Source organism: Hemibagrus wyckioides, linkage group LG19 (assembly GCF_019097595.1).
Source record: "Hemibagrus wyckioides isolate EC202008001 linkage group LG19, SWU_Hwy_1.0, whole genome shotgun sequence".
Classification (NCBI taxonomy): domain Eukaryota; kingdom Metazoa; phylum Chordata; class Actinopteri; order Siluriformes; family Bagridae; genus Hemibagrus; species Hemibagrus wyckioides.
The window spans coordinates 1,067,891-1,089,600 of NC_080728.1; the positions used below are offsets into that span (position 1 = coordinate 1,067,891).

At 40.5% G+C, this 21,710-nt stretch overlaps 1 protein-coding gene across 6 annotated transcripts in view; it reads left to right on the top strand.

Moving 5' to 3' along the window:
• Window positions 1-20,413, top strand: part of LOC131369955 (NACHT, LRR and PYD domains-containing protein 12-like) — a 69,498-nt gene extending 49,085 nt beyond the window's left edge. Inside the window, exons 10-13 of one of the 6 annotated variants that reach the window (XM_058416868.1) lie at window positions 485-658; window positions 2,227-2,400; window positions 5,011-5,184; window positions 20,056-20,413. In XM_058416868.1, the coding sequence (XP_058272851.1) occupies window positions 485-658; window positions 2,227-2,400; window positions 5,011-5,184; window positions 20,056-20,110 (577 nt within the window). In that variant the 3' untranslated portion in view covers window positions 20,111-20,413. The remainder of the gene's footprint in view (window positions 1-484; window positions 659-2,226; window positions 2,401-5,010; window positions 5,185-20,055) is intronic. The other 5 variants (XM_058416870.1, XM_058416869.1, XM_058416872.1 and 2 more) reach the window with 5 other exon arrangements.
• The last annotated feature ends 1,297 nt before the right edge of the window (window positions 20,414-21,710 follow it).

A 21,710-nucleotide genomic window follows, 5' to 3' on the forward strand; every position in this document is an offset into this window, starting at 1 on the left:
ATAGATTCAGAGATTGTCTTTTTGCTGGTTAAGCTAAAATGGCTCTATATGATACTATAAAAAACTAAAATTGAACAGAAATCAAGCTATAATTTAGAAATAGTGTCTTTTAATCTGGTGTAATCAGGAATTTTAAATGATTTCCAGTATAATAAAACCATGAAAGATCTTGTTTCTTTTTATTTTAGTGTTATTAAGGGCTTTGTGTGAAGTGATTAAAGTTAAAGTTGATGGTCAGTCTGCTGCTCTCTGTTCAGCTTCAGCCGCTGATAGTTTAATATCACACACAACAGATGAGAGAAACTAAATCTAACACTCAGTCTGATCATTTTAATGACATTGTTCATTGGAATAAACAGGTGATATTAAATCCTCATGTCATTCTGAATAATAAAATCATTTACACACACATCATCTTTAAAGTAAGTCTTAAACCAAGATAAAAATCTGGTGATGAAGAGTGTGTCATTGTGTCTCTATACAGGTTGTGGGAGTGTGGTGTCTCAGATGAAGGCTGTGCTGCTCTGACTTCAGCTCTGAGATCAAACCCCTCACACCTGAGAGAACTGAATCTGTCCAGGAATAATCTAGGAGACTCAGGAGTGAAGAGTCTCTCTGCTGTACTGGAGAATCCTCATTGTAAACTGGAGACACTGAGGTAAGATCATATTTTAAAACATTAATGATAAATCATGGTCTAATCTTCATCCAGGTCATAATAATAGATAAAGACATTCTGTATAAATAACAGTCACAGTTGTTCTTGTCAATACTGAATAAACCATTTACACTTTCACAGTCTGGGTTTAAAAAATACACTAATGAACTAACAACTTCTCCAAAAACTAATTAGAGTCTGACCCTGTTTCAGATCTGATTACTGACATGTAGAATTAGAAGTAGAATAGAAAAGTCCAAGTTCTAGTCTTATGTGTTGTCCTGGTCTCTAAAGACCTAGTGTGTGTTACTCAGTCCACAATAAGACAATCTGTCTACAATCAGGTTCGTCACTCGAGCTGCAGTAAAATGTTCCTGATAGGTCAGTGTCTGATGAGGAAGATTACAGTAGATACGTCTGAAAATAGTCTTTTCTCTTCAAACATTTACATTATTTACATTAAATAAAAGTCTGATTGTAACAGCAGGTGAAGCGAAAATATCCTGTGTATTTTCAATCATAAACCCCGCCCCCTCTCACTGTGCCCCGCCCCCTGACTGTACCTCTCTGCTACAACTTTGTAGCTGAGGACTGAGGAGTTGTGGACTTAAGGTTTTCAAATATATTTTTAAAAATGTGTAAAAAAGTTTATGTAGACAATTTTAGCAAAACCCCTTTACAGTAAACTAAAATGTAAAATAGAGCAAAAATTAATAAACGAACAAACAAACAAATAAACACAAATAAATAAATATTCTCAATGTAAGCAGAATTGAACACTTTGGTGTCATTTTTGTAATAAATAAATAAATGGACTTTTTACTTTTATAAAATTCTTGTGTGGTCTGTGCTCCAGTACTGATCAAACTCTAGAAACATCCGTGTAGGGGAGAGCGGGGATGGTTGCAACATGGGGCAGTTGCAACAAGGCTTATTTCTCTAATCAGGAATGAGCTAGAGTGACAATACTCATACTGCACATACTCAGTGAGCCCCTTCCCTCATTTGCAAGAAATCAGACTTGTGACCATTCCTTCTAGAAAAAGCAAAATTCAAGGTAAAAAAGTATTTTTTTTCAACCACTGCCACCTGTGCTGCCCGCACCTGCTGGAACTGCCTAAGAGACACCTTCCCGTATTGATTTCTCACTTGAGACCCTACAACCTCTGTTAATTTTATTACTCTTTGTCTTTATCAGTTTAACCAATTTAACTCTGTCTGTTCACAAATAAAATAAAGAAATTGCAGTATGATGTTATATAATGTATTTTTTAATTACATTTTAATGAATGTTTCAACTGTCTCTGTGGACTGTAGCAACCGTCCCCTGTTAGGGGGTCAGTTGCAACATTTCACTTTGTCTGTTAAAGTTTACATTGTTCATATATTATTACACGTACGGATGTTACAACAATGTGGGTGAGTATCTGACAGATTTAAGTGTAATATATTAAGATTTTGGCTTTCTACTAAAAACGGTCACTGAGAAACTGAAGAAAATACAAAAAGTGTTTCAACTGTCCTCGCTCTCCCACCAGTGAAGAGTGTGTTATTGTGTCTCTCTACAGGTTGTGTAAGTGTGGTGTCTCAGATGAAGGCTGTGCTGCTCTGACTTCAGCTCTGAGATCAAACCCCTCACACCTGAGATACCTGAATCTGTCCTGGAATAAACTAGGAGACTTAGGAGTGAAGCGTCTCTCTGCTGTACTGGAGAATCCTCACTGTAAACTGGAGAAACTGAGGTAAGATCATATTTTAAAACATTAATGATAAATCATGGTTTAATCTTCATCCAGGTCATAATAATAGATAAAGATAAAATTCTGTATGAATAAAACACAGTCACAGTTGTTCTTGTTACACACGTGCATAACCATACACAGTATGACATGTAGTGAATACCACTTGTAAATACACCACACACACAATAAACACAATAAATATATAAGCCTGTGTGTGTCTTTCTTGATGTGGACAGCCCTTTAAAGTAGTCAGTGAGAAGCAACACCTATTAACTGATCTAAAGCTAATAAATCTAAAGTTAATTAGATTTAGTTTAACTGAAGAAGCAGATCTCTAATGCTTTGCTATTATTGTGTAAACTGCAAGGTAATGAAATGTGCTTACAAATGTAAATGTCTGTTATTCTGATGAGTGGTAGAAGTACAGAAACAGGTTTGACACAGCCACTGTTTTAAATAAATATTAGTAAAGTAATTATTCACTCGGTGAACCACAGCTGAACCATAAACACTCATATTGGGATTGGGGATCACAGGCAATGGACTAAACCACTGTAAATATTAATATTTATTATTAATATAATAAATAATTATTATATTATTTAAATTTACATATTTAGGTTTACAATAGTATATTTAAATAGAATGTTGCATTTCCAGAAGAAAATGTGAGTGTGATTGCGAATATATTGCTTAAACTATTGTAAGACATGCTCAAATAATAGCTCACAGTTTAAGGTAGTTTATGTGGCTGTAGAGTAAGAATTCAAGCTGTAGGAACAGTTTAAAGACGATGCGTCCTTAAAAAAACCTCTTCCCTCACTCTAGCTGACGTCTCACACACACTCACACACATATACACACACACACACAGTAGCGGTCTGAAGTCCGTGAAAAATCCATTTACAAATCCATATAAAATACTATAATACTTATCAGCATGAAAAGTAATAGCACACCCAAGCAGCATTTCAGCGTTGGAACCATGTTTCTACTTATTAATGTATTATTGGGCGCTACCAAATAAGCTAAGCTGCAGCTTATAATACTACTGAGATCAATGCAGTAATGTTTTACATGCTTGTTTATGGCATCTACAGATGCTTATTTACGGCACCTACCAAAAATCTCTGAGAGAGACCGAACTGTACGGAAACCAGGAAGTGAAGTCCGTAAAAAAATGCATTTAAAATTAATATAAAATAAACTACAATTCTTATCAGTATGAAAAGTAACATCACACTTAAACAACACATGATGAACATTTTAGTGTTGGAACCATGTTTTTAGTTATTACCGTTTAGGACTAGTAGTGAGTCCAGGAAACGGCATAATAATAGTAATAAATAGTGACGATAACGAGTGTGATTGCTTACGCAATCTCACTAATAATAAAGGGTGATGATAACAGGAGTTTAAATAAAACAACCTTCAGGAAATGTCCCCCCGTTCCCACCGGGATTTCCACCTATATGTAGAAAAGTCCATAAAAAGTCCAAGTTCTAGTCTTATGTGTTGTCCTGGTATCTAAAGACCTAGTGTGTGTTACTCAGTCCACAATAAGACAAACTGTCTACAATCAGGGTCGTCACTCGAGCTGCAGTAAAATGTTCCTGATAGATCAGTGTCTCATGAGGAAGATTACTGTAGATACGTCTGAAAATAGACTTTTCTACTCATCAATCTTAACATTTAAATAATTTAAAACATGAAGGCTGATTGTAACACCAGATGAAGCAAAAAATATCCTGTGCATCATCTTCAAAATATACTGTGCTTCTTAAACTTTTAAGTGAAATGTGAAAGAAAAAAGAGATTTTGTTGAGATGTGTGAAGCAGGGAAAAGTTACTGAAAACACTTCAAAATCAAATTTTATTGGTCACAGACATAACATTTCACTACAGGTTGTACTGTATATAGTTTTTCAACTGTGACTTAAAATTAAAATAAAATAGAATTTAAAACATTAGACTAGAAAATAGAATAAAATAGTTCACAAAGACTATTGTGAATAAAGTGTAGATGTTTGCAATAACTGTATAATAGTATAACACTATAGCTGAGGACTGAGTAGAGGAAACTACCAGACTAATGCTTATCTCTGTGCTGATGAGCAGTATGTAGTAAGTTACTCACACAGATTTAATCGATAATGTTAATGATCGTTAATGCTTACTCTCTCATTATCTCTTCTCATCTGTAAACTCTTCTAAAAGCTATGTGTGATTTAGTCATCAAGCTGATTAAACTGATTAATACATTTAGGGGGCTAGTTACTTAGTTTGCCCACAAAAATACTGGTTGTGGATTTTAAGTTTTTTGTAGATTTTTTAAACGTGTTATAAAAAGTTTACGTAGGCAATTTAGCAAAGCCCTTTACAGCAAGTTAAAATATAAAATATAACTGAAATAAAATATAAATGAAATAATTTGCAGCACATACTTACATTAATGTTTGTCACATAATATGATTTACAAAACCCACAAACAAATAAATTGAACTGAATGCTTCTCAGGTGAATGCTACTCCTGTGCTCCAGTAGTGATCAAACTCTAGAAACATCCCTGTGTACAACCAGTGAAGAGTGTGTCATTGTGTCTCTCTACAGGTTGAGTGGTTGTGGAGTCTCAGATGAAGGCTGTGCTGCTCTGACTTCAGCTCTGAGATCAAACCCCTCACACCTGAGATACCTGAATCTGTCTGATAATAAACTAGGAGACTTGGGAAAGAAGCTGCTCTCTGCTCTTAAGGATGATGAACATTACAAACTACAGACTCTGATGTGAGTAATGACCTTTTAATAAAAGTTCAGCCTCATTATCATTAGTTGTACATTTCTCTTTAGTTCCAATAAATATCAGATTATCAGGTTAGGAAATAAAACCAGTTTTAGAAAATGTCACTATATTCTATTTAATGTGAATTTTTCTAACAATTGTCTTTAATGGTGTTTTGTGTTCAGTAAAATGTGTTGATTTAAAATTCATGTGAAGACAGAAAACAGGGATTCAGACAGAGTCTACAAAATGTCCCAAATGAGTGCATGAGAGTGATTGTAAATGAACATTGTGTCTTCTGTCATTCCTGTAAAATTCACCTCAGCTTCTTCCTAAAGTCTGCACTTTAATATAAATGTAGAACAAGAACTAAATGACACAGTAGTGTTCGTTATTTAAAAAAGCTCCTGTGATTGGATAAGAGCAGTGATGTGATGGGTAAATATCTGCTCATTATCCTGTTAGAACTTGTGGAAGTTCTCATTTGTTCTAGCTAAATGTTAGAACACAGATGTTAGTAAGAATGAAGAAATGTTGAATGATTAATTATAAACAGGAGATGATGATGTTTCTCATGGTTTCTCTTGATCATGAAATACCACAGTCCACTTTGTGCTGATTTATTCACATGTTTTTCTTTTATATTCAGGATGTAGGGAATATCTGTGTGAGATAAAGCAGGTGAAAAACCTCTATTATAACACTGAACATGTTCAGGACATTAGTAGAATTCTCATCCTTTTTTGTATAGTAATGATTGCATTGTGGGTAATCAGCAGCAGAATGAACAGCTATTGCTGCTGGTAAGTTGGGCAATTAGCGGTCTACAATAAAAGGTATTAAGATTCTGTTTTTATTGAATTGCAATATATGTTTATAATTCACAGTAATTATAAAGTATCCTATCTGCTGTATAAATCACGTTTTACTGAAATTTATGCTTATTTGTAAGCATATTTTCTACCCTGTGCAGTTAAATATATGATGTTATGGTTATGATATGATAACCATATGATATATGATATGATATTAAATATGATGTAACTGACTTATTTTCAATTAAAAAAAAGTGATTGTGGTCTGGATTTTTTTTTTACCTTTTATCACAGTCTTGTAAATGTCAAAGGTTAGTTAAAACATTGGATTTGATGCATTGTTAGGGTTTTTTTATTATTTTTAGATTAATTTTTTCTCTCTCATTTACTATTGGTGGCGGTTTTTGCCCCATTGACTTATAACGACATTTTTTTGACTGCACAGCCATGACACCATCTAATCATGCATTCCTGATTGTTGGTGCTTTTCTCTGTTTGGAAGAAGTAAGATTATAAAGGTTATTTTTACTGTTGGCGACCAAGTGGCCCCATTAATCCTTTACATAGGCTTGTGTATGAAGTGCTTGTCTTTTCTTGATGGAAAAGACAGTTTTAAGTTGTAGAACAGAAGAAAGACTTTCACATTCAGACTCTTGCTCAGCCTCAGTAACATACCATTTCCTGTTACAAGAATTCAACATCACATTTGTGAAAAAATAAACATTTCTTTAATATTAATTTAATTTTATCTCAGCAATTAAGGATTGTATTGTTTATGTGAATAAATCTATCATTATAATAGTTGTCATGCATGGCTAGTTCCACTTTAGTTAGCTAAGTAAGCTAATATAATCAGTAACACTTGAGCAGCAGTCTGTATTAATGTTACTGATGTTATACAGCAACACAATAACCCAAGAGCTCAATACTGTTGATATTTGACCAGTCACCAAGTAAAATGTCTTTTTCCTATTTTTTTTATGTAAAGCAGAATAAGATTACTGCACAAATACTGTAATTGTCCATCACACACCAAAGCATTAGTTACTGAATACTGAAATATTGACTGAGGAGTGTCCAGCATACAGTTATTCTGTATGAGTGACCAAGTCAGACTGTCCCGCTGTAGCGCTTCATATTGTCTTCTGCTGTGATGTTTATATTTCCATAAAATCCAGTAGTGTTGACATCAATCCCAATCCAGATTCAGTATACAGTCTGCTACATAAGCATTTTAGTTGTTAACAATTTTCACCCCTCCCTTTGCAAGACTTTTACACTACTCTGCATGACCACAGTAAGACCCCTACAATTACTGGCTGCACCTGAACCATGCTGCTGATGTTGATGTTCAGGATTCAAGAGGCTTTTATTGTCATTTCAGCCACAAATAAAAAAACACAGAAAAAAAAAAACAACACAGAGCTAGGACCAAAGTTTTTGTCCTTGCCACATACAGTGTAAAGTGTGCAACTAGGTGCAAACAGAGCAAAGACAGTACAGTGCAAAAACAGTAGGTACAAAAGAAAAAGACAACACAAAAACAAGACACTTAGCGCCAAAAAAGAAAAAGAACGTGTAGTGAAATGTAAAAAAATGAAATGAAATAAAAATGAAATGATGTACAGAGTAGCAGTGGTTGAGGTAGTGCAAATAGAAATAGACATAAATATAAACATAACAGCATAATGAAATAATAACAGGTTTTGAGGTAGTTCAATAAATAGTGAACAATATAACTTGTGTGTGTGTGTGTGTGTGTGTGTCCACACAGGTGAAAGAGAGTGTGTGTGTGTGTGTGTGTGTGAGAGTTTTGTACAATTCAGTCCTGGGTGTTGAGGAGCCTGATGGCTTGAGGAAAGAAACTGTTACACAGTCTGGTTGTGAGGCCCAAATGCTCCGGTACCTCTGTCCAGATGGCAGGAGGGTGAAGAGTGTGTGTGAGGGGTGTGTAAGAGTGTGTGTGAGGGGTGTGTAAGAGTGTGTGTGAGGGGTGTGTGGGGTGTGTAAGTGTGTGTGTGAGGGGTGTGTAAGAGTGTGTGTGAGGGGTGTGTGGGGTGTGTAAGAGTGTGTGTGAGGGATGTGTAAGAGTGTGTGTGAGGGGTGTGTAAGAGTGTGTGTGAGGGGTGTGTGGGGTGTGTAAGTGTGTGTGTGAGGGGTGTGTAAGAGTGTGTGTGAGGGGTGTGTGGGGTGTGTAAGAGTGTGTGTGAGGGGTGTGTGGGGTGTGTAAGAGTGTGTGTGAGGGGTGTGTGGGGTGTGTAAGAGTGTGTGTGAGGGGTGTGTGGGGTGTGTGAGGGGTGTGTGGGGTGTGTAAGGGTATGTGTGAGGGGTGTGTGGGGTGTGTAAGAGTGTGTGTGAGGGGTGTGTGGGGTGTGTAAGAGTGTGTGTGAGGGGTGTGTGGGGTGTGTAAGAGTGTGTGTGAGGGGTGTGTGGGGTGTGTAAGAGTGTGTGTGAGGGGTGTGTGGGGTGTGTAAGAGTGTGTGTGAGGGGTGTGTGGGGTGTGTGAGGGGTGTGTGGGGTGTGTAAGAGTGTGTGTGGGGTGTGTGGGGTGTGTAAGAGTGTGGGTGAGGGGTGTGTGGGGTGTGTAAGAGTGTGTGTGAGGGGTGTGTGGGGTGTGTAAGAGTGTGTGTGAGGGGTGTGTGGGGTGTGTAAGAGTGTGTGTGAGGGGTGTGTGGGGTGTGTAAGAGTGTGTGTGAGGGGTGTGTGGGGTGTGTAAGAGTGTGTGTGAGGGGTGTGTAAGAGTGTGTGTGTGGGGTGTGTAAGAGTGTGTGTGAGGGGTGTGTGGGGTGTGTAAGAGTGTGTGTGAGGGGTGTGTGGGGTGTGTAAGGGTGTGTGTGGGGGGTGTGTGGGGTGTGTAAGAGTGTGTGTGAGGGGTGTGTGGGGTGTGTAAGAGTGTGTGTGGGGTGTGTAAGAGTGTGTGTGAGGGGTGTGTGGAGTGTGTAAGAGTGTGTGTGTGGGGTGTGTAAGAGTGTGTGTGAGGGGTGTGTGTCTGTCCTCACTATCCGCTGAAGGGTCTTGTGATCTGAGACGGTGCAGTTCCCAAACCAGGCAGTGATGCAGCTGCTCAGGACGCTCTCCATGGTCCCTCTGTAGAACACAGTCAGGATGGGGGAGGGAGAAGGGCTTCCTCAGCCTCCGTAGGAAGTAGAGGCGCTGCTGGGCTTTCTTGGTGATGGAGCTGGTGTTGAGTGACCAGGTGAAGTTCTCTGCCAGATGAACACCAAGGAATTTGATGTAGTGTATTGATGTAGAGTGTCTTAAAGAGCAGGGTAAATTGCAAGACAGCCAGTCTATTGAAGTCTGACGTATTGGGCACGTTTTATTGCCCAAATTCAGATTTAGCTCTTATATTTTGTTTTAAAACCAGCAACAAGTGATAATCTTATGAAGTGCAAGTCTTGAATTAATACCATTTTGGGAAATTCATCAAAGCAGCAGCAAGGTGAATTCTAACCCAACCCCACTGTGTAGCACTCAGCCTTCACCACACTGATCACTCCATTTTAGAGAGGTTTATTAATAAGTTGGAGGAAGTCTGCATGAATAATACTGTGGGAGATAATTCTGTAATTGAGGATATATGTATGAGGTGTGTGTTTGATGTTGTGTGAAATAATCAGGGGACAGCAGGAGTGAGTTCTCAGGTAAGGTTTATTCGTTACATCGTTTGAGCTTGAGAACAATATAGGGTTTAACGCGGCATGTAGCTCTGTCGTGGGCCTTGCATACAGGCTGCAAGGGCTTTGGAGAACAAGCGGTACCAGGCTTCCCAAACTTGGACCAATCAATGGCAGAGATGCACCCTAGATTATCATGGCCAATCTTCGCTCCACTGGTACCTTGAGCGGCAGTGATCTCATTATGAAGTAAACGCAGCGCGTGCTGGACGGCGATGGTGGTACCAGGTGAAATATCTAGATTACATACGTGGAAGACAGCAGATAAATCAGAAAAGCCGTGAAATGTAGAGCGTAATGTAGGAAAAAAGTAAAGAAGGGTGTTGGCCCCTGAAGAACAGAGAACTTACCCATGCTGTCTCCTGAGGAAGAATGAGGTGTTGGAGAGAGTGAGGCCGAAGACAATCCCACTGGTGGGGGCGGAAACGCCCAATTTTTTAATATAATAATTTAGGAAAGTTTGATTATAATGGTATCCGAGAAGCTGTAAATTTGAAGATAATGGTGTAAAAAAGAACTCAAAAGGCCCAAAAAGAAAATGGGTGGGATTGTCTTGGCAAAGAACCAGTGACGTGTTACATTTGGAGAGATAAGGAAAATGTATATAAAGGCTGTAGGTGGAGTTCCCCTAGCAGAGGTTGTTGGGACGTTCATGCGTGAGCATCTCAATTCTTGTATCAGCGCTGATTGCAAATAAAATCTCTTATCTGCATTCATCTAGTCTGCTTGATTGGCTTATTTAGTTAGGAGTCTTAGCTAATTGAGAGTCTCGCTCAGACTGAGCTGTCGGGTCAGTGTGGAGCTGGAGTCAGATTTGTTTGGTAGTGAGTACAGTAGATTTTTATTCCACAATACTCAGTCCAGATCAGTTAATAGGAATACTAGCAACCTAGCTCAGATTCCAAGCCTAAACAATATGCCATGTTTAGTATGTAAAGACCCCTTAAATTCTGCTCTGTCACAATGCAGAGATAACAGACTGTGCTTTCAGTATTTTTCACTTGACCACATGACAAACAGATGTCCACACAGAGAAAGGAGTGCTATGTTCAGGAGAGGACTACATAGAGCTTAAGAGTGAGCCTCCCACCTCTAGTTTTGAAGCGTTTTTTTAGATTGAGTCTTTAAGTCAGTTGTCCAGTACTGATATTTCCTCAGACAAGACGATCATTTTTCAAAATACCTAGTTTCAACATTTTCACAGTAGTTTCAATTGAGAATGGACTCATGTTTTAAACCTTTATTGATAGTGGATCCATGGAATGTATCCTTAGTGAGGCCACTTGTGAGAGACCATGCAGTGCACTCCATCCAGCTATGAGGTACTGTGAAATAAATAAATACTTAAAGAAATTACCAGTGGTGGTGTCTTATTTTTAAATGAATATACATAATTACAAAAGCAATTAAATGAACAAAAGACAAGATAGAGATGCAAAATGAGGAGTGAATGTGTATGTGTGCATGTGTATATATGTAGATGTACAGGTGTAGATGCAAGAGCACATTACTGCTCAATGTGTGGCCGATGACAGGCCATCACACACTCCCCATCTTTGGGAATGTCACTGGCAGAGCGGGAAATATAGCCCGCAGTCACATTCTCCTTGCCAGGGAAATGTTGGATTGAGAAGAGAAAAGGCTGAGCAACTTCTACAATATTGGGTTACTTCTTCCATCAAGCCAGGCCAATGAAAATATCTATTATTCAGGGCAATGGTCTTACCTTTCCCTAGGTGGCCAGCCCAAGGAATCAAATGACCCAGGATTAGAATGACCTGATGGACACACTGGGGTACCACCAACTGTATCACAGACCCAAGACGAAGGTAGAGTATCCCTTGTTGCAGGAATTATCTCTCCGTTTTGTTATCACTGTCAACCTCATTCCCTTCACCTTCCAACTTTGCCCTGTCCAGGAGAGGGTGAGACTGGCATCTTCCTGTTGTAACTGAGCTATGTTAGTGGGCACCTGAAACTTTAGGAAAAAGTCATGTACAGATTCAGCTAGTGTTTTAGAAGCATTGTATTTAATCTTCTCCCACCTTTTCTGTCGATGAGATTTCCTGGGCTTTGCAGAATCAGAGGTCTCTATATCTACGTCAAAGAAAGGTAGGACACTAAATAATGGTTTCTTTTCCTCTGGTTTGTTTCCATTCGATCTGGTGACTACCAAATTACAGTTGGGTCATATTACATATAAGTCCCAAAGCATTGGCAGGTCATGACCCAAAACCACAGGAAATGTTAGGTTGTCTGCTACACCCACATCTAAGCAGTTTGTTCCTAAGTTTGTTCCTTTACCTTAATGTACACCTCTGCAACAGGGAGCACCATGAACACAGCGTATGGACTTCTGATCACTAAATCAGAGTAAAGTAGGTGGAACATAATTCTGATGAACCAATGTTTGATCGCTACCTGTATCAAGAAGGGTCTTCAACTTTACATTCAAATTCCATTTACCTCCACTGTCATGACCTGTGGCAACCATTCTGACTTAACTGGTGGGGTCCTGCAACTGCTGGGCAGATAACACAGGTGAATAGTTTTGGCAGCACTTTTAGAGCACATTAGTTTGGTATGTCCCTCCTGACCACATAAATAACAAATTGGCATTTTCCTTGAACCCTTAAGAGACCTTAGAGATTCAGGACCTCCTCCAGGAGGCTTACCAACACTAGAGAAGCTCCTAGGGGTTTGTTTGGGAAGGTTTAGTTTGACAGCGTCTCCGGTGGCTTCCCAACACCATGGCTGGCCCTTCTTCTGTGCAGCCATGAACACATCAGTAAGTGCTGCAGCTTGTGAGGCAGTTTTGCAATCATGTTCCCGGATCCAAACCTGGAGCTCAGGAGAAAGTATTCCTAGATACTGTTCAAGTATTATGATTTCACCAATTTCATCAACTGATTTATGTTTAGGTTGAATCTTTGGGGCTCTCCAGGGGTTCAACCTCTAGAGAATGAAACCTTTATCTGTACATTTCTTGATTGATGTCATATTTTCTTAAGATGACAGATTTAACTTCCTCATACTCAAGAGAATCATCCACATCAAAGTGAACATAAACAGCTCTAGCCTGGATGAGATGAAATGCCCAATCTTCCTTCGGCCACCGGCAGGCTGCTGCAGTTGTCGCGAAGGTAATTAAAAAATGCTCAATATCATAAGTTTCAGACAACTTCACAAGTTTAGGGTCTTTAAATTGGCACTGACCTGCAGATCGAGTTTTAGAGCAATCCTTCCCATATGTAGTGGACTGAGACTGTGGGAGGCTAGTGGCAGCCTCCTCCTCATCATCCTCTGGACTTTCTGAGAGGTCTCCCACAGTCAGCAATGGATCAGGAGTTGGAGGTGTGCGAGCCTGCACTTCCAGGTGCAACAGACTAAACTGGTGCTGTAAAGCTGTAAAGTGACGCTCTTGCTGGGCACACTCTTGAAACCTCTGGCCTTTCCTGGAATCTATTTTTGCCATATGAGCCCAAAACAACCCAGTCAAGTCAGCAAGTGTCAGCTCCCTACTTTCAGTCTCTAGCTCACCAACCACTTCCTGTGTTCCATCCTCGGTCAGCCCTTGGAAAACTCCCTCAGGTGGCCTGGAGTTTTTACACCCATCTTCTTTCCTCCCCGACTCATGGCTCATGGAGTAGGATGACAAAATAAACTAAATTATGGTTTGAAACATCTATGCCCCTTACAGGCTATCCCACTTCTGACACCACTTGTGAGGGGCCAATGTGTGGCCAATGGCAAGCCATCACAGCGCTGAAGCTAACTTGCTCAAATACAGTCTAGATATTATGAAGCAATCAACTGTAGACATTGTCATTACTGGCTGTGGAGGCCATCATGTCTATCCAACTGCTATTTACATCCTACAAGTCACCGTATATGGCTATTCCATGACTGTGTCCACTTTGCCTAGAGATCATCCTGGGTACCAGTCAAGTGTCTTTTGATGCAGCTGAGAGAAATGAGTGAGAAGTACTTGTGGCTTATATACACACCCAGTCATAACCAGAGTGAACAGCGCTGTGAGCTTTTGTCCCCTTTCTCTAACACTGAAAGGTGGAGAGGTGAGTCAGTGTTAGGAAGAGTAGGCAATGTAAAGCTCCAGAGCATGACACTGAAGCTGCAAACAGAGCATCTGGTTTGGGGTAGTCTTTCCAGGTCTTAAATCCTGTCTGTGGGCAGCACATGGTTGAGCCAACCATGTCGAGGTCAGGGTCAAAGTAGATTATGATGGGCAAAGTAATCACACCACTTTGGGGAAATGGTTCTGTCCCACTAAGAGTTATGAATCCCGTCCATCACAGAATTGTGTTGAGAAGAAACACCAAGATGTTGCATTGAAAGATCCGCTGAAGTCTGAGCTAATTGTGTTAAATTAGCAGTTTGCTGAAAATGCTAGCCTCACTGGTATACCCAGATCTAGTAAAGAGACGAGTGAAGAGATGACCTAATTCCAGGCAGCATTGACATATAGTCTATAGAGGTCTCAGTGCACTCGAAAGACAGTGCACTTGCTTCATGTCAATGAGAAGTCTGAGTAAATCTTCTCAAGAGACAAATTAGACTGTGGGGAAACCAGATGCTACATCCACTATATTCACTTGACTGATGATAAATCTTTCTGCCTGTCATACAGATGAATACCACCAAGCCAATTTACCAAGCTAAGAACTGCTATGAATGAGATGGAGGTGAAAGGTATCATCTGCAAGTTACACAGTGATTATGCATCTTCCCTTATATTGGTTTGGGAAAATAATGGTGACTTAAGGATCTACACTGACTTCAGGTGGCTAAATGCACAGACAGTCAGAGACACCTATCCATTTCCCTACCAGTGATGTATTAGATGTTCTCTGTGGAAGCGCCCTTTTCTCCACTGTGGACCTGTCATCAGGTCATTATAGTGTTCCTCTAAAAGCACAAGAAAGCCTTCTCTTCTTCAGGGTCTCTACAACAGTCCTGCCACATTTACGAAGATGATGATGTCCATCTTTGGAAATGAGGATTTCAGTAGTGTTTTGTGTTACCTGGAGGACCTCATAGTGTTTGCCACTTCTGAGTCAGTGGTCATCAAATGCCTATAAATGAACTTTTGCCATCTGTCCAGACATAACTTAAAATTGCCCCCAAAGAAATGTTTCTTTTTCAAAAATATGTAAAGTTTCTCAGTCATATCATTAGTGAGCAAGGCATTCACACTGATCCAGGGAATTAACAAAGTCCAAAGAGTGGATTTAATAGAGCCAGATGGAAAACACACTGTCCATAGAAGATCAGGTCGTTCTTATGTATGGTTCTGTGTTACAGAAAATTTATTAAAAGATCAAATCTAAGCCACTATTACGTCTGACGGCTGGGTCCAGCAATCAGACTACCATAGGGAAAGGGCAAAAACCTAAAGCTTCAATCTGAAGTATGTTCCTGAACTCAGGAATGTTGTTGCTGATGCCTTGAGGAGGAAACATTTGTCAAGTCCTGCATTCTGGCATTTGGCAGACGCTCTTATCCAGAGTGACATACAAAAGTGCTTTAAGTCTCGATCATTGAATATATTAACACTGGTTCAATAGGTTACAGACTTAGGATACCATTAGCCTAAAATTGGACCAGTTTTTTGAACATATAACAATACATAAACAGGGAAAGATAAGAGCTAGTTTAAGTGCTTCAGGAAAAGGTAGGTCTTAAGACGTCGTATGAAGACAGTCAGAGACTCTGCTGTACGGACATCTAGGGGAAGTTCATTCCACCACCACGGCGCCAAAAGAGAGAGAAGTCTAGATGAATACCTACCTTTTGTCCTGAGAGATGGTGGGACCAGTTGGGCAGTGCTAGTGGATCGGAGGGAGCGAGGTGCAGTGCGAGGAGTAATAAGATCTTTGAGGTAAGATGGTGCTGGTCCATTCTTGGCTTTGTAGGCAAGCATCAGTGCTTTAAATCTGATGTGTGCAGCTACTGGAAGCCAGTGGAGGGAACGCAGCAGTGGGGTGATGTGGGAGAACTTAGGCAGGTTGAAAACAAGCCGTGCAGCTGCATTTTGGATCATTTGCAGTGGAGGAATTGCATTCAGAGGAAGACCTGCCAGTAAAGAGTTGCAGTAGTCCAGTCTTGAAATAACCAGCGACTGAACAAGCACTTGAGTAGCCTGTGTGGATAGGAATGGCCGAATCCTTCTAATGTTGTACAGAAGAAACCGACATGAGCGTGTCACATTAGCAACATGGGAGGAAAAGGACAGTTGATTGTCCATGGTCACCCCAAGGCTGTGAGCAGTGGCTGAAGGGGAGATCATTGAGCTGTTTAGAGATAATGCAAAATCCTGGGCTGGGGATGAATCACCTGGTATGACCAGCAGTTCAGTTTTGCTGGGATTAAGTTTCAGCTGATGAGCTGTCATCCAAGATGAAATGTCCGCCAGACATGCTGAGATTTGGGCAGAAGCTGTGGTATCTGAGGGAGGGATGGAGAAAATAAGTTGGGTGCCATTGGCATAGCAGCGGTATGAAAAGCCATGTGATGATATAACTTTGCCAAGAGTGTGGGTGTAAAGGGGGAAAAGGAGAGGACCAATTACTGAGCCTTGTAGGACACCAGTAGAAAGTCTGCATGGGGCAGATGTCAATCCCTTCCATGTTACCTGATATGAGCAACCATCCAGGTAGGAAGCAAACCATTCCCATGCTGTTCCACAAATTCCAAGACTCCTGAGGGTGGACGAGAGTCTTGTGGTTAACTGTGTCAAATGCTGCAGAAAGGTGGAGGAGGATGAGGACCGATGACAGCTTGGCTGATCTAGCAGCATGTAGTTTCTCAGTGACTGCCAAAAGGGCAGTCTCTGTGGAATGTGCTGCTTTGAAGCCAGACTGGTTGGGATCATGGAGGTTATTCTGCAAGAGATAGTCAGACAGCTGATTATAAACAATTTGTTTGAGATTTTCTTTTCCAACTCTTTTTATTAGACAATGTTAACAAGCAGACATACAGTGTGAAGATAACAAGAGACATATACTGTATAATAAAGGTACAGTTGTATGTCAGGTCCCGTATTCCACCCACCCTTCCCGTCGCAGGACATCCCCCAATGAACAAAGACATGCAGACATACACTCATAGCATTCACATACACACATCCAGTATTAGTACTTAAAATAATGATGAATAGGAAAATAGTTGTATGAAGCAAGATATATTAAAAATAAATAAATAAAAATAAATAAATAAATAAATAAATAAATAAATAAAAATAAATAAATAAATAAATAAATAAATAAATAAATAAATAAATAAATAAATAAATAAATAAATAAAAAACTTCCCTGACCTTCCTCTAAGTCTTGGGGATGGTCAAGTGAGGTAGTTACTTTCAGAAAGAGGTCCCATGTCTTATGGAACTTCCCAACAGAGCTCCTGAGAGAAAATCTAAGGTTCTCAAGTTGAGAGAACCTCCTTGACCCAGTGTTTATGTGATGGGGGATGGACAAGCTTCCAATGGAGCAAAATTAGATTTCAGGCTAGCAGGGTGGTAAATGCAATGGGGCAATAATGTGTAGGCCCTGCTTAGAGTGTCAAAAATGTGTGTCCAGAATGATGTTAATTTAGGGCACAACCAGAGCATGTGGACATGATTAGCTGGAGTTAAACTGCACCTGTTATAGGCTTCATTAACAGAGGGAAATATTCTAGCCAGTCTTGCATTGGTGTAGGGGTTTTTATAAAGAACCTTACACTGGATCAGCCTGTGACGGGCACATATGGAAGACGAGTGTACTAAAGATAGTGCTGTCTCCCATTCATTTTCTTCAAATTTAATGTTAAGACCGTCTTCCCATGCAGCTCTAACCGCAGTGAGAGGTTGTGAAGAGGCTGGCCACATAAGACCATAAAAAACTGAGATGGATCTCTTAGTGGCAGCGCCCACTGTCAGTAGACTTTCTGTTAGATTTTCAGGGGGGTGATTTGGGAAATGGGGAAACTGCTTCTTTACGCAGTCTCTGATCTGAAAGAAACAAAACAGGTGGTGACTCGGAAGGTTATATTTGGATGAGATTTGTGTGAAAGATGAAAAAATACCCTCAGTGTGCAGATTTGGAGGGTTCAAAACTGCAGTTCCTGTTAATTGAAGCTAAAATAGAGGGACCTGAAAGACCAAAGTTTTTCCTAATCTGACTGCAGATCTTCAGAGAGACAGAGACCACTGGGCAGCTACTTAGGTGTGAGAGTGAGAGTGGCAGCTGCAAACACAGTACAGAGGAGAGAGAAAATGGTGATGAGTCTCTTTCCAAACATACCCACATAGGCAAAGGCTCCTGCTCTTCCATTCACCATAGGAGTTTTTGGATGTTGGCTGTCCAATAGTAATGTCTAAAGTTAGGAAGGGCAAGGCCCCCATTCTTCTTATGGGACTGCAAAATTGACCTGCGAATTCTAGCTGGTTTACCATCCCACAGGAACTTGGAGATCAGCTTGTCGAGCCTGTCAAAAAATTATTTGGCTAATAGAATGGGAATGTGTTGAAACAAGTAAAGGAACTTTGGGAGAACCACCATTTTAATTAAGTTTATTCGGCCTATCAGAGATAGTGGCAAAGCCCTCCAGAGGTCAAGGTCCTTCTCTGTTTTCATAACTAGCAGTAAATAGTTATTACAAAACAGGTCTGACAGGGACATGGAGACATGAATGCCCAGGTAATTCATACTGCCTGCTTAAATGGTGCTATAGAGTGTGGGAGTTCCTTGGCTAATGCATTGATGGGCATGAGCTCGCTCTTTTGATAGTTAAGCTTATAGCCAGAGGCTGCTCCATATTGGTCCAGAATATTAAATATTGCAGGAAGAGAATGAGTTGGGTCTGAAACATATAAAAGCAAGTCGTCTGCAAATAACGAAACTTTATGGATCGTGTTGCGATGTGCTATGTCTCTGAAGCTTGCCTCTGATCGTAGCCAGAGAGCAAGGGGTTCTATCACAAGGATAAACAACAGTGGGGACAGTGGGCATCCCTGTCTGGTGCCTCTGTGTAGGAAAAAGGAAGGTGAAAGCATGTCGTTTGTTCGCACTGAAGCTTTTGGTGGAGAGTACAGGAGTCTGACCCAGAGTGCAAAGCCCTTGCCCAGCCCAAACCTGTTCATCACCTCATGAAGAAAAGGCCATTCGACCCTGTCAAATGCCTTCTCCACATCAAGATATACCACAACTTCAGCCAGGTGCATGAATGATGTTGAAAAGTCGTCTGCTGTAATGTGAAGATTGTTGACCTGACATAAAGCCGGTCTGATCGAGTGCAATAATAGATAGGAGAACCTGTTGTAGACGAAAAGCCAGGATTTTGGAAAGAATTTTGAAGTCTACATTTAAAAGCGATATTGGCCTGTAGCTGCTACAAACGGGATCTTTTTCTTTTTTAAGAATAAGAGAAATATTGGCTTCCGACAAGGTGTTTGGGAGGCGCTGAAGGGCAAATGCTTCATTATACTTGTCCCTTAGTCTAGGAGCAAGGAGGTTAGCAAAGGACTTGTACTTGTATTCAGCTGTAAAACCATCAGGACCAGGTGACTTACCACTCTGTAATGACATAATGGCCTCTTGAACCTCAGCTGTAGCGATAGGCCCACCCAGACCCTCCACCAAATCACTTTCTATCTGAGGGAAAGTGATGGCATCTAGCATGTCATCAGGGGATGGAGGGTGGTCAGAGGCATCGAGGTTAGCATAAGTCCCATTGATTTCAGTCAGATCAGTAAGGATCTCTCCCAGGGTGGATTTAATAGTGTGGAATAAAAATCTACTGTACTCACTACTAAAATCTGACTCCAGCTCCACACTGACCCGACAGCTCAGTCTAAGTGAGACTCATAGTTAGTAAGGCCTCAAAACTAAATAAGCCAATCAAGCAGACTAGATGAATACAGATAAGAGATTTTATTTTGTAATCAGCGCTGATACAAGAATTGAGATGCTCACGCATGAACGTCCCAACAACCTCTCCCCGGGGAACTCCAACTACAGCCTTTATATACATTTTCCCTTATCTTCCCAATGCAACACGTCACTGGTTCTTTGCCTAGACAATCCCACCCATCTTTCTTTTTAGACCTTTTAGATTCTTTTTTTACACCATTATCTTTGGATTTACAACTTTTCGAATACCATTATAATTAAACTTTCCTGAATCATTATATTAAAAATTGGGCGTTTCCGCCCCCACCAGTGGGATTGTCTTTGGCCTCACTCTCGCCAATACCTCATTCTTCTTCAGGAGACAGCATGGGTAAGTTCTCAGTTCTTCAGGGGCCAACACCCCTTTCTTTTATTAACTTTTACACCTCACGGATTTTCTGATTTATCCGCTGTCTTCCACGTATGTTCTCTAGATATTTCGCCTGGTACCACCATTGCCATCCAGCACGCGCTGCGTTTACTTCATGATGAGCTCACTACCGCTCAAGGTACCAATGGAGCGAAGATTGACCACAACAATCTAGGGTGCGTCTCTGCCATTGATTGGTCCAAGTTTGGAAAGCCTGGTACCGCAGAGAAAGCCTGCCAGACTGACATCATTGATACAACTACTTGTTCTTCAAAGCCCTTGCAGCCTGTGTGCAAGGCCCGTGACAGGCCAACATGCCGTGTTAAACCTTATATTGTTCTTAAGCTCAAACGACCTAACGAATAAACCTTACCTGAGAACTCACTCCTGCTGTCCCCCTGATTATTTCACACATACCTTATACATATATTCTCATTTACAAAATTATCTCCCACAATAGCCGGAATAATCCTTGATGATGCTTCAGCTCTGGTCTGGTGCGCTAGGAGTTTCCCAGCTTTATCACCAGATTCATAAAAGCACTCTCTGGATTTAAGCAGTAATGTTTTAACTTTGTTGATAGAGGCAAGGTTAAACTCTGTCTGCAATCTGAGATGCTCTTTGTAGAGAGAGGGGTCCGAACTAGCAGCATAGCCGTCGTCAACAGCTTTTAAGTCTTTAAGAAGTTTATCAATGTGTGAGGTTTCAGATTTCTTTATGTGAGAGATAAAGGAGATGAGTTGACCCCTGATAAAGGCTTTCAATGCCTCCCAAACAGTTCCCCTACTCATCTCAGGCAGATCGTTCAGTTAAAAAAATAACGCAATTTGGGAGTGCAAAAACTGCTTGTAGTTGTCTTCCGCCAAAAGGAAACTTCCATAATTTTAAGGGGCTGGGCCACATAACTAAATTTAGATCAAGCGAGGTTGGGGTGTAGTCTGATATTGCAATGTTGTGGTAGTCCAGAGTGAGAACTTTGGAAAGCAGTCTCAAATCAATGTGGAAGAAATCTATGCAAGAGTAAGTATGGTGAACGTGAGAGAAGGAATAAGCTTTGGTTGTTTTTGGTTGGAAACCTGTGCCTCCATGGGTCTGTGAGGCCGCATTGGTGGGCCATAGTGTATAAGGTCCTAGCTGAGTTGGACAAGGGGACTGGCTTGTTAGATGACCTATCCAAAAGCAGGTCCTGAACAAAATTAAAGTCACCTCCCATAATTATGAAATGTTTCTCTAAATTTGGAAAAGATGTGAATAGCTTGGTCACAAATAGGGAATTATCCCAATTGGGGCTATAAACACAGATCAGTAAAATGGGAATGTTTTTAAGTGTCCCAGAAACCATTACATATCATTTGTCCAGATCAGAGCTGCACTTGTTTACTATAAAGAGGAGATTTTTATTAATTAAAATGGCAGCACCTCTAGCTTTACTGTTAAATTTGGAGTGGAAAATCTGTCCAACCCAGCCTGTCTTAAGCTGTGGTATCTCTCTATTACAAAGATGAGTTTCTTGAATGAAGTATATATCTCCCTTAAGATGTTGAAAGTGGGCCATAATCCTTCCCCTTTTGGTGGTGTTGCCCAACCCCTTAACGTTCCATGAAATTACCCTAACTGCACGGTTTGTACTAGACATACCTTAATATATTTAGTGAGTTGGAGGGGAGGAGATAAGGCACCTGGGTGGGAAGGAGGGGGAGAAAAAAAGGGCGGGGGCAC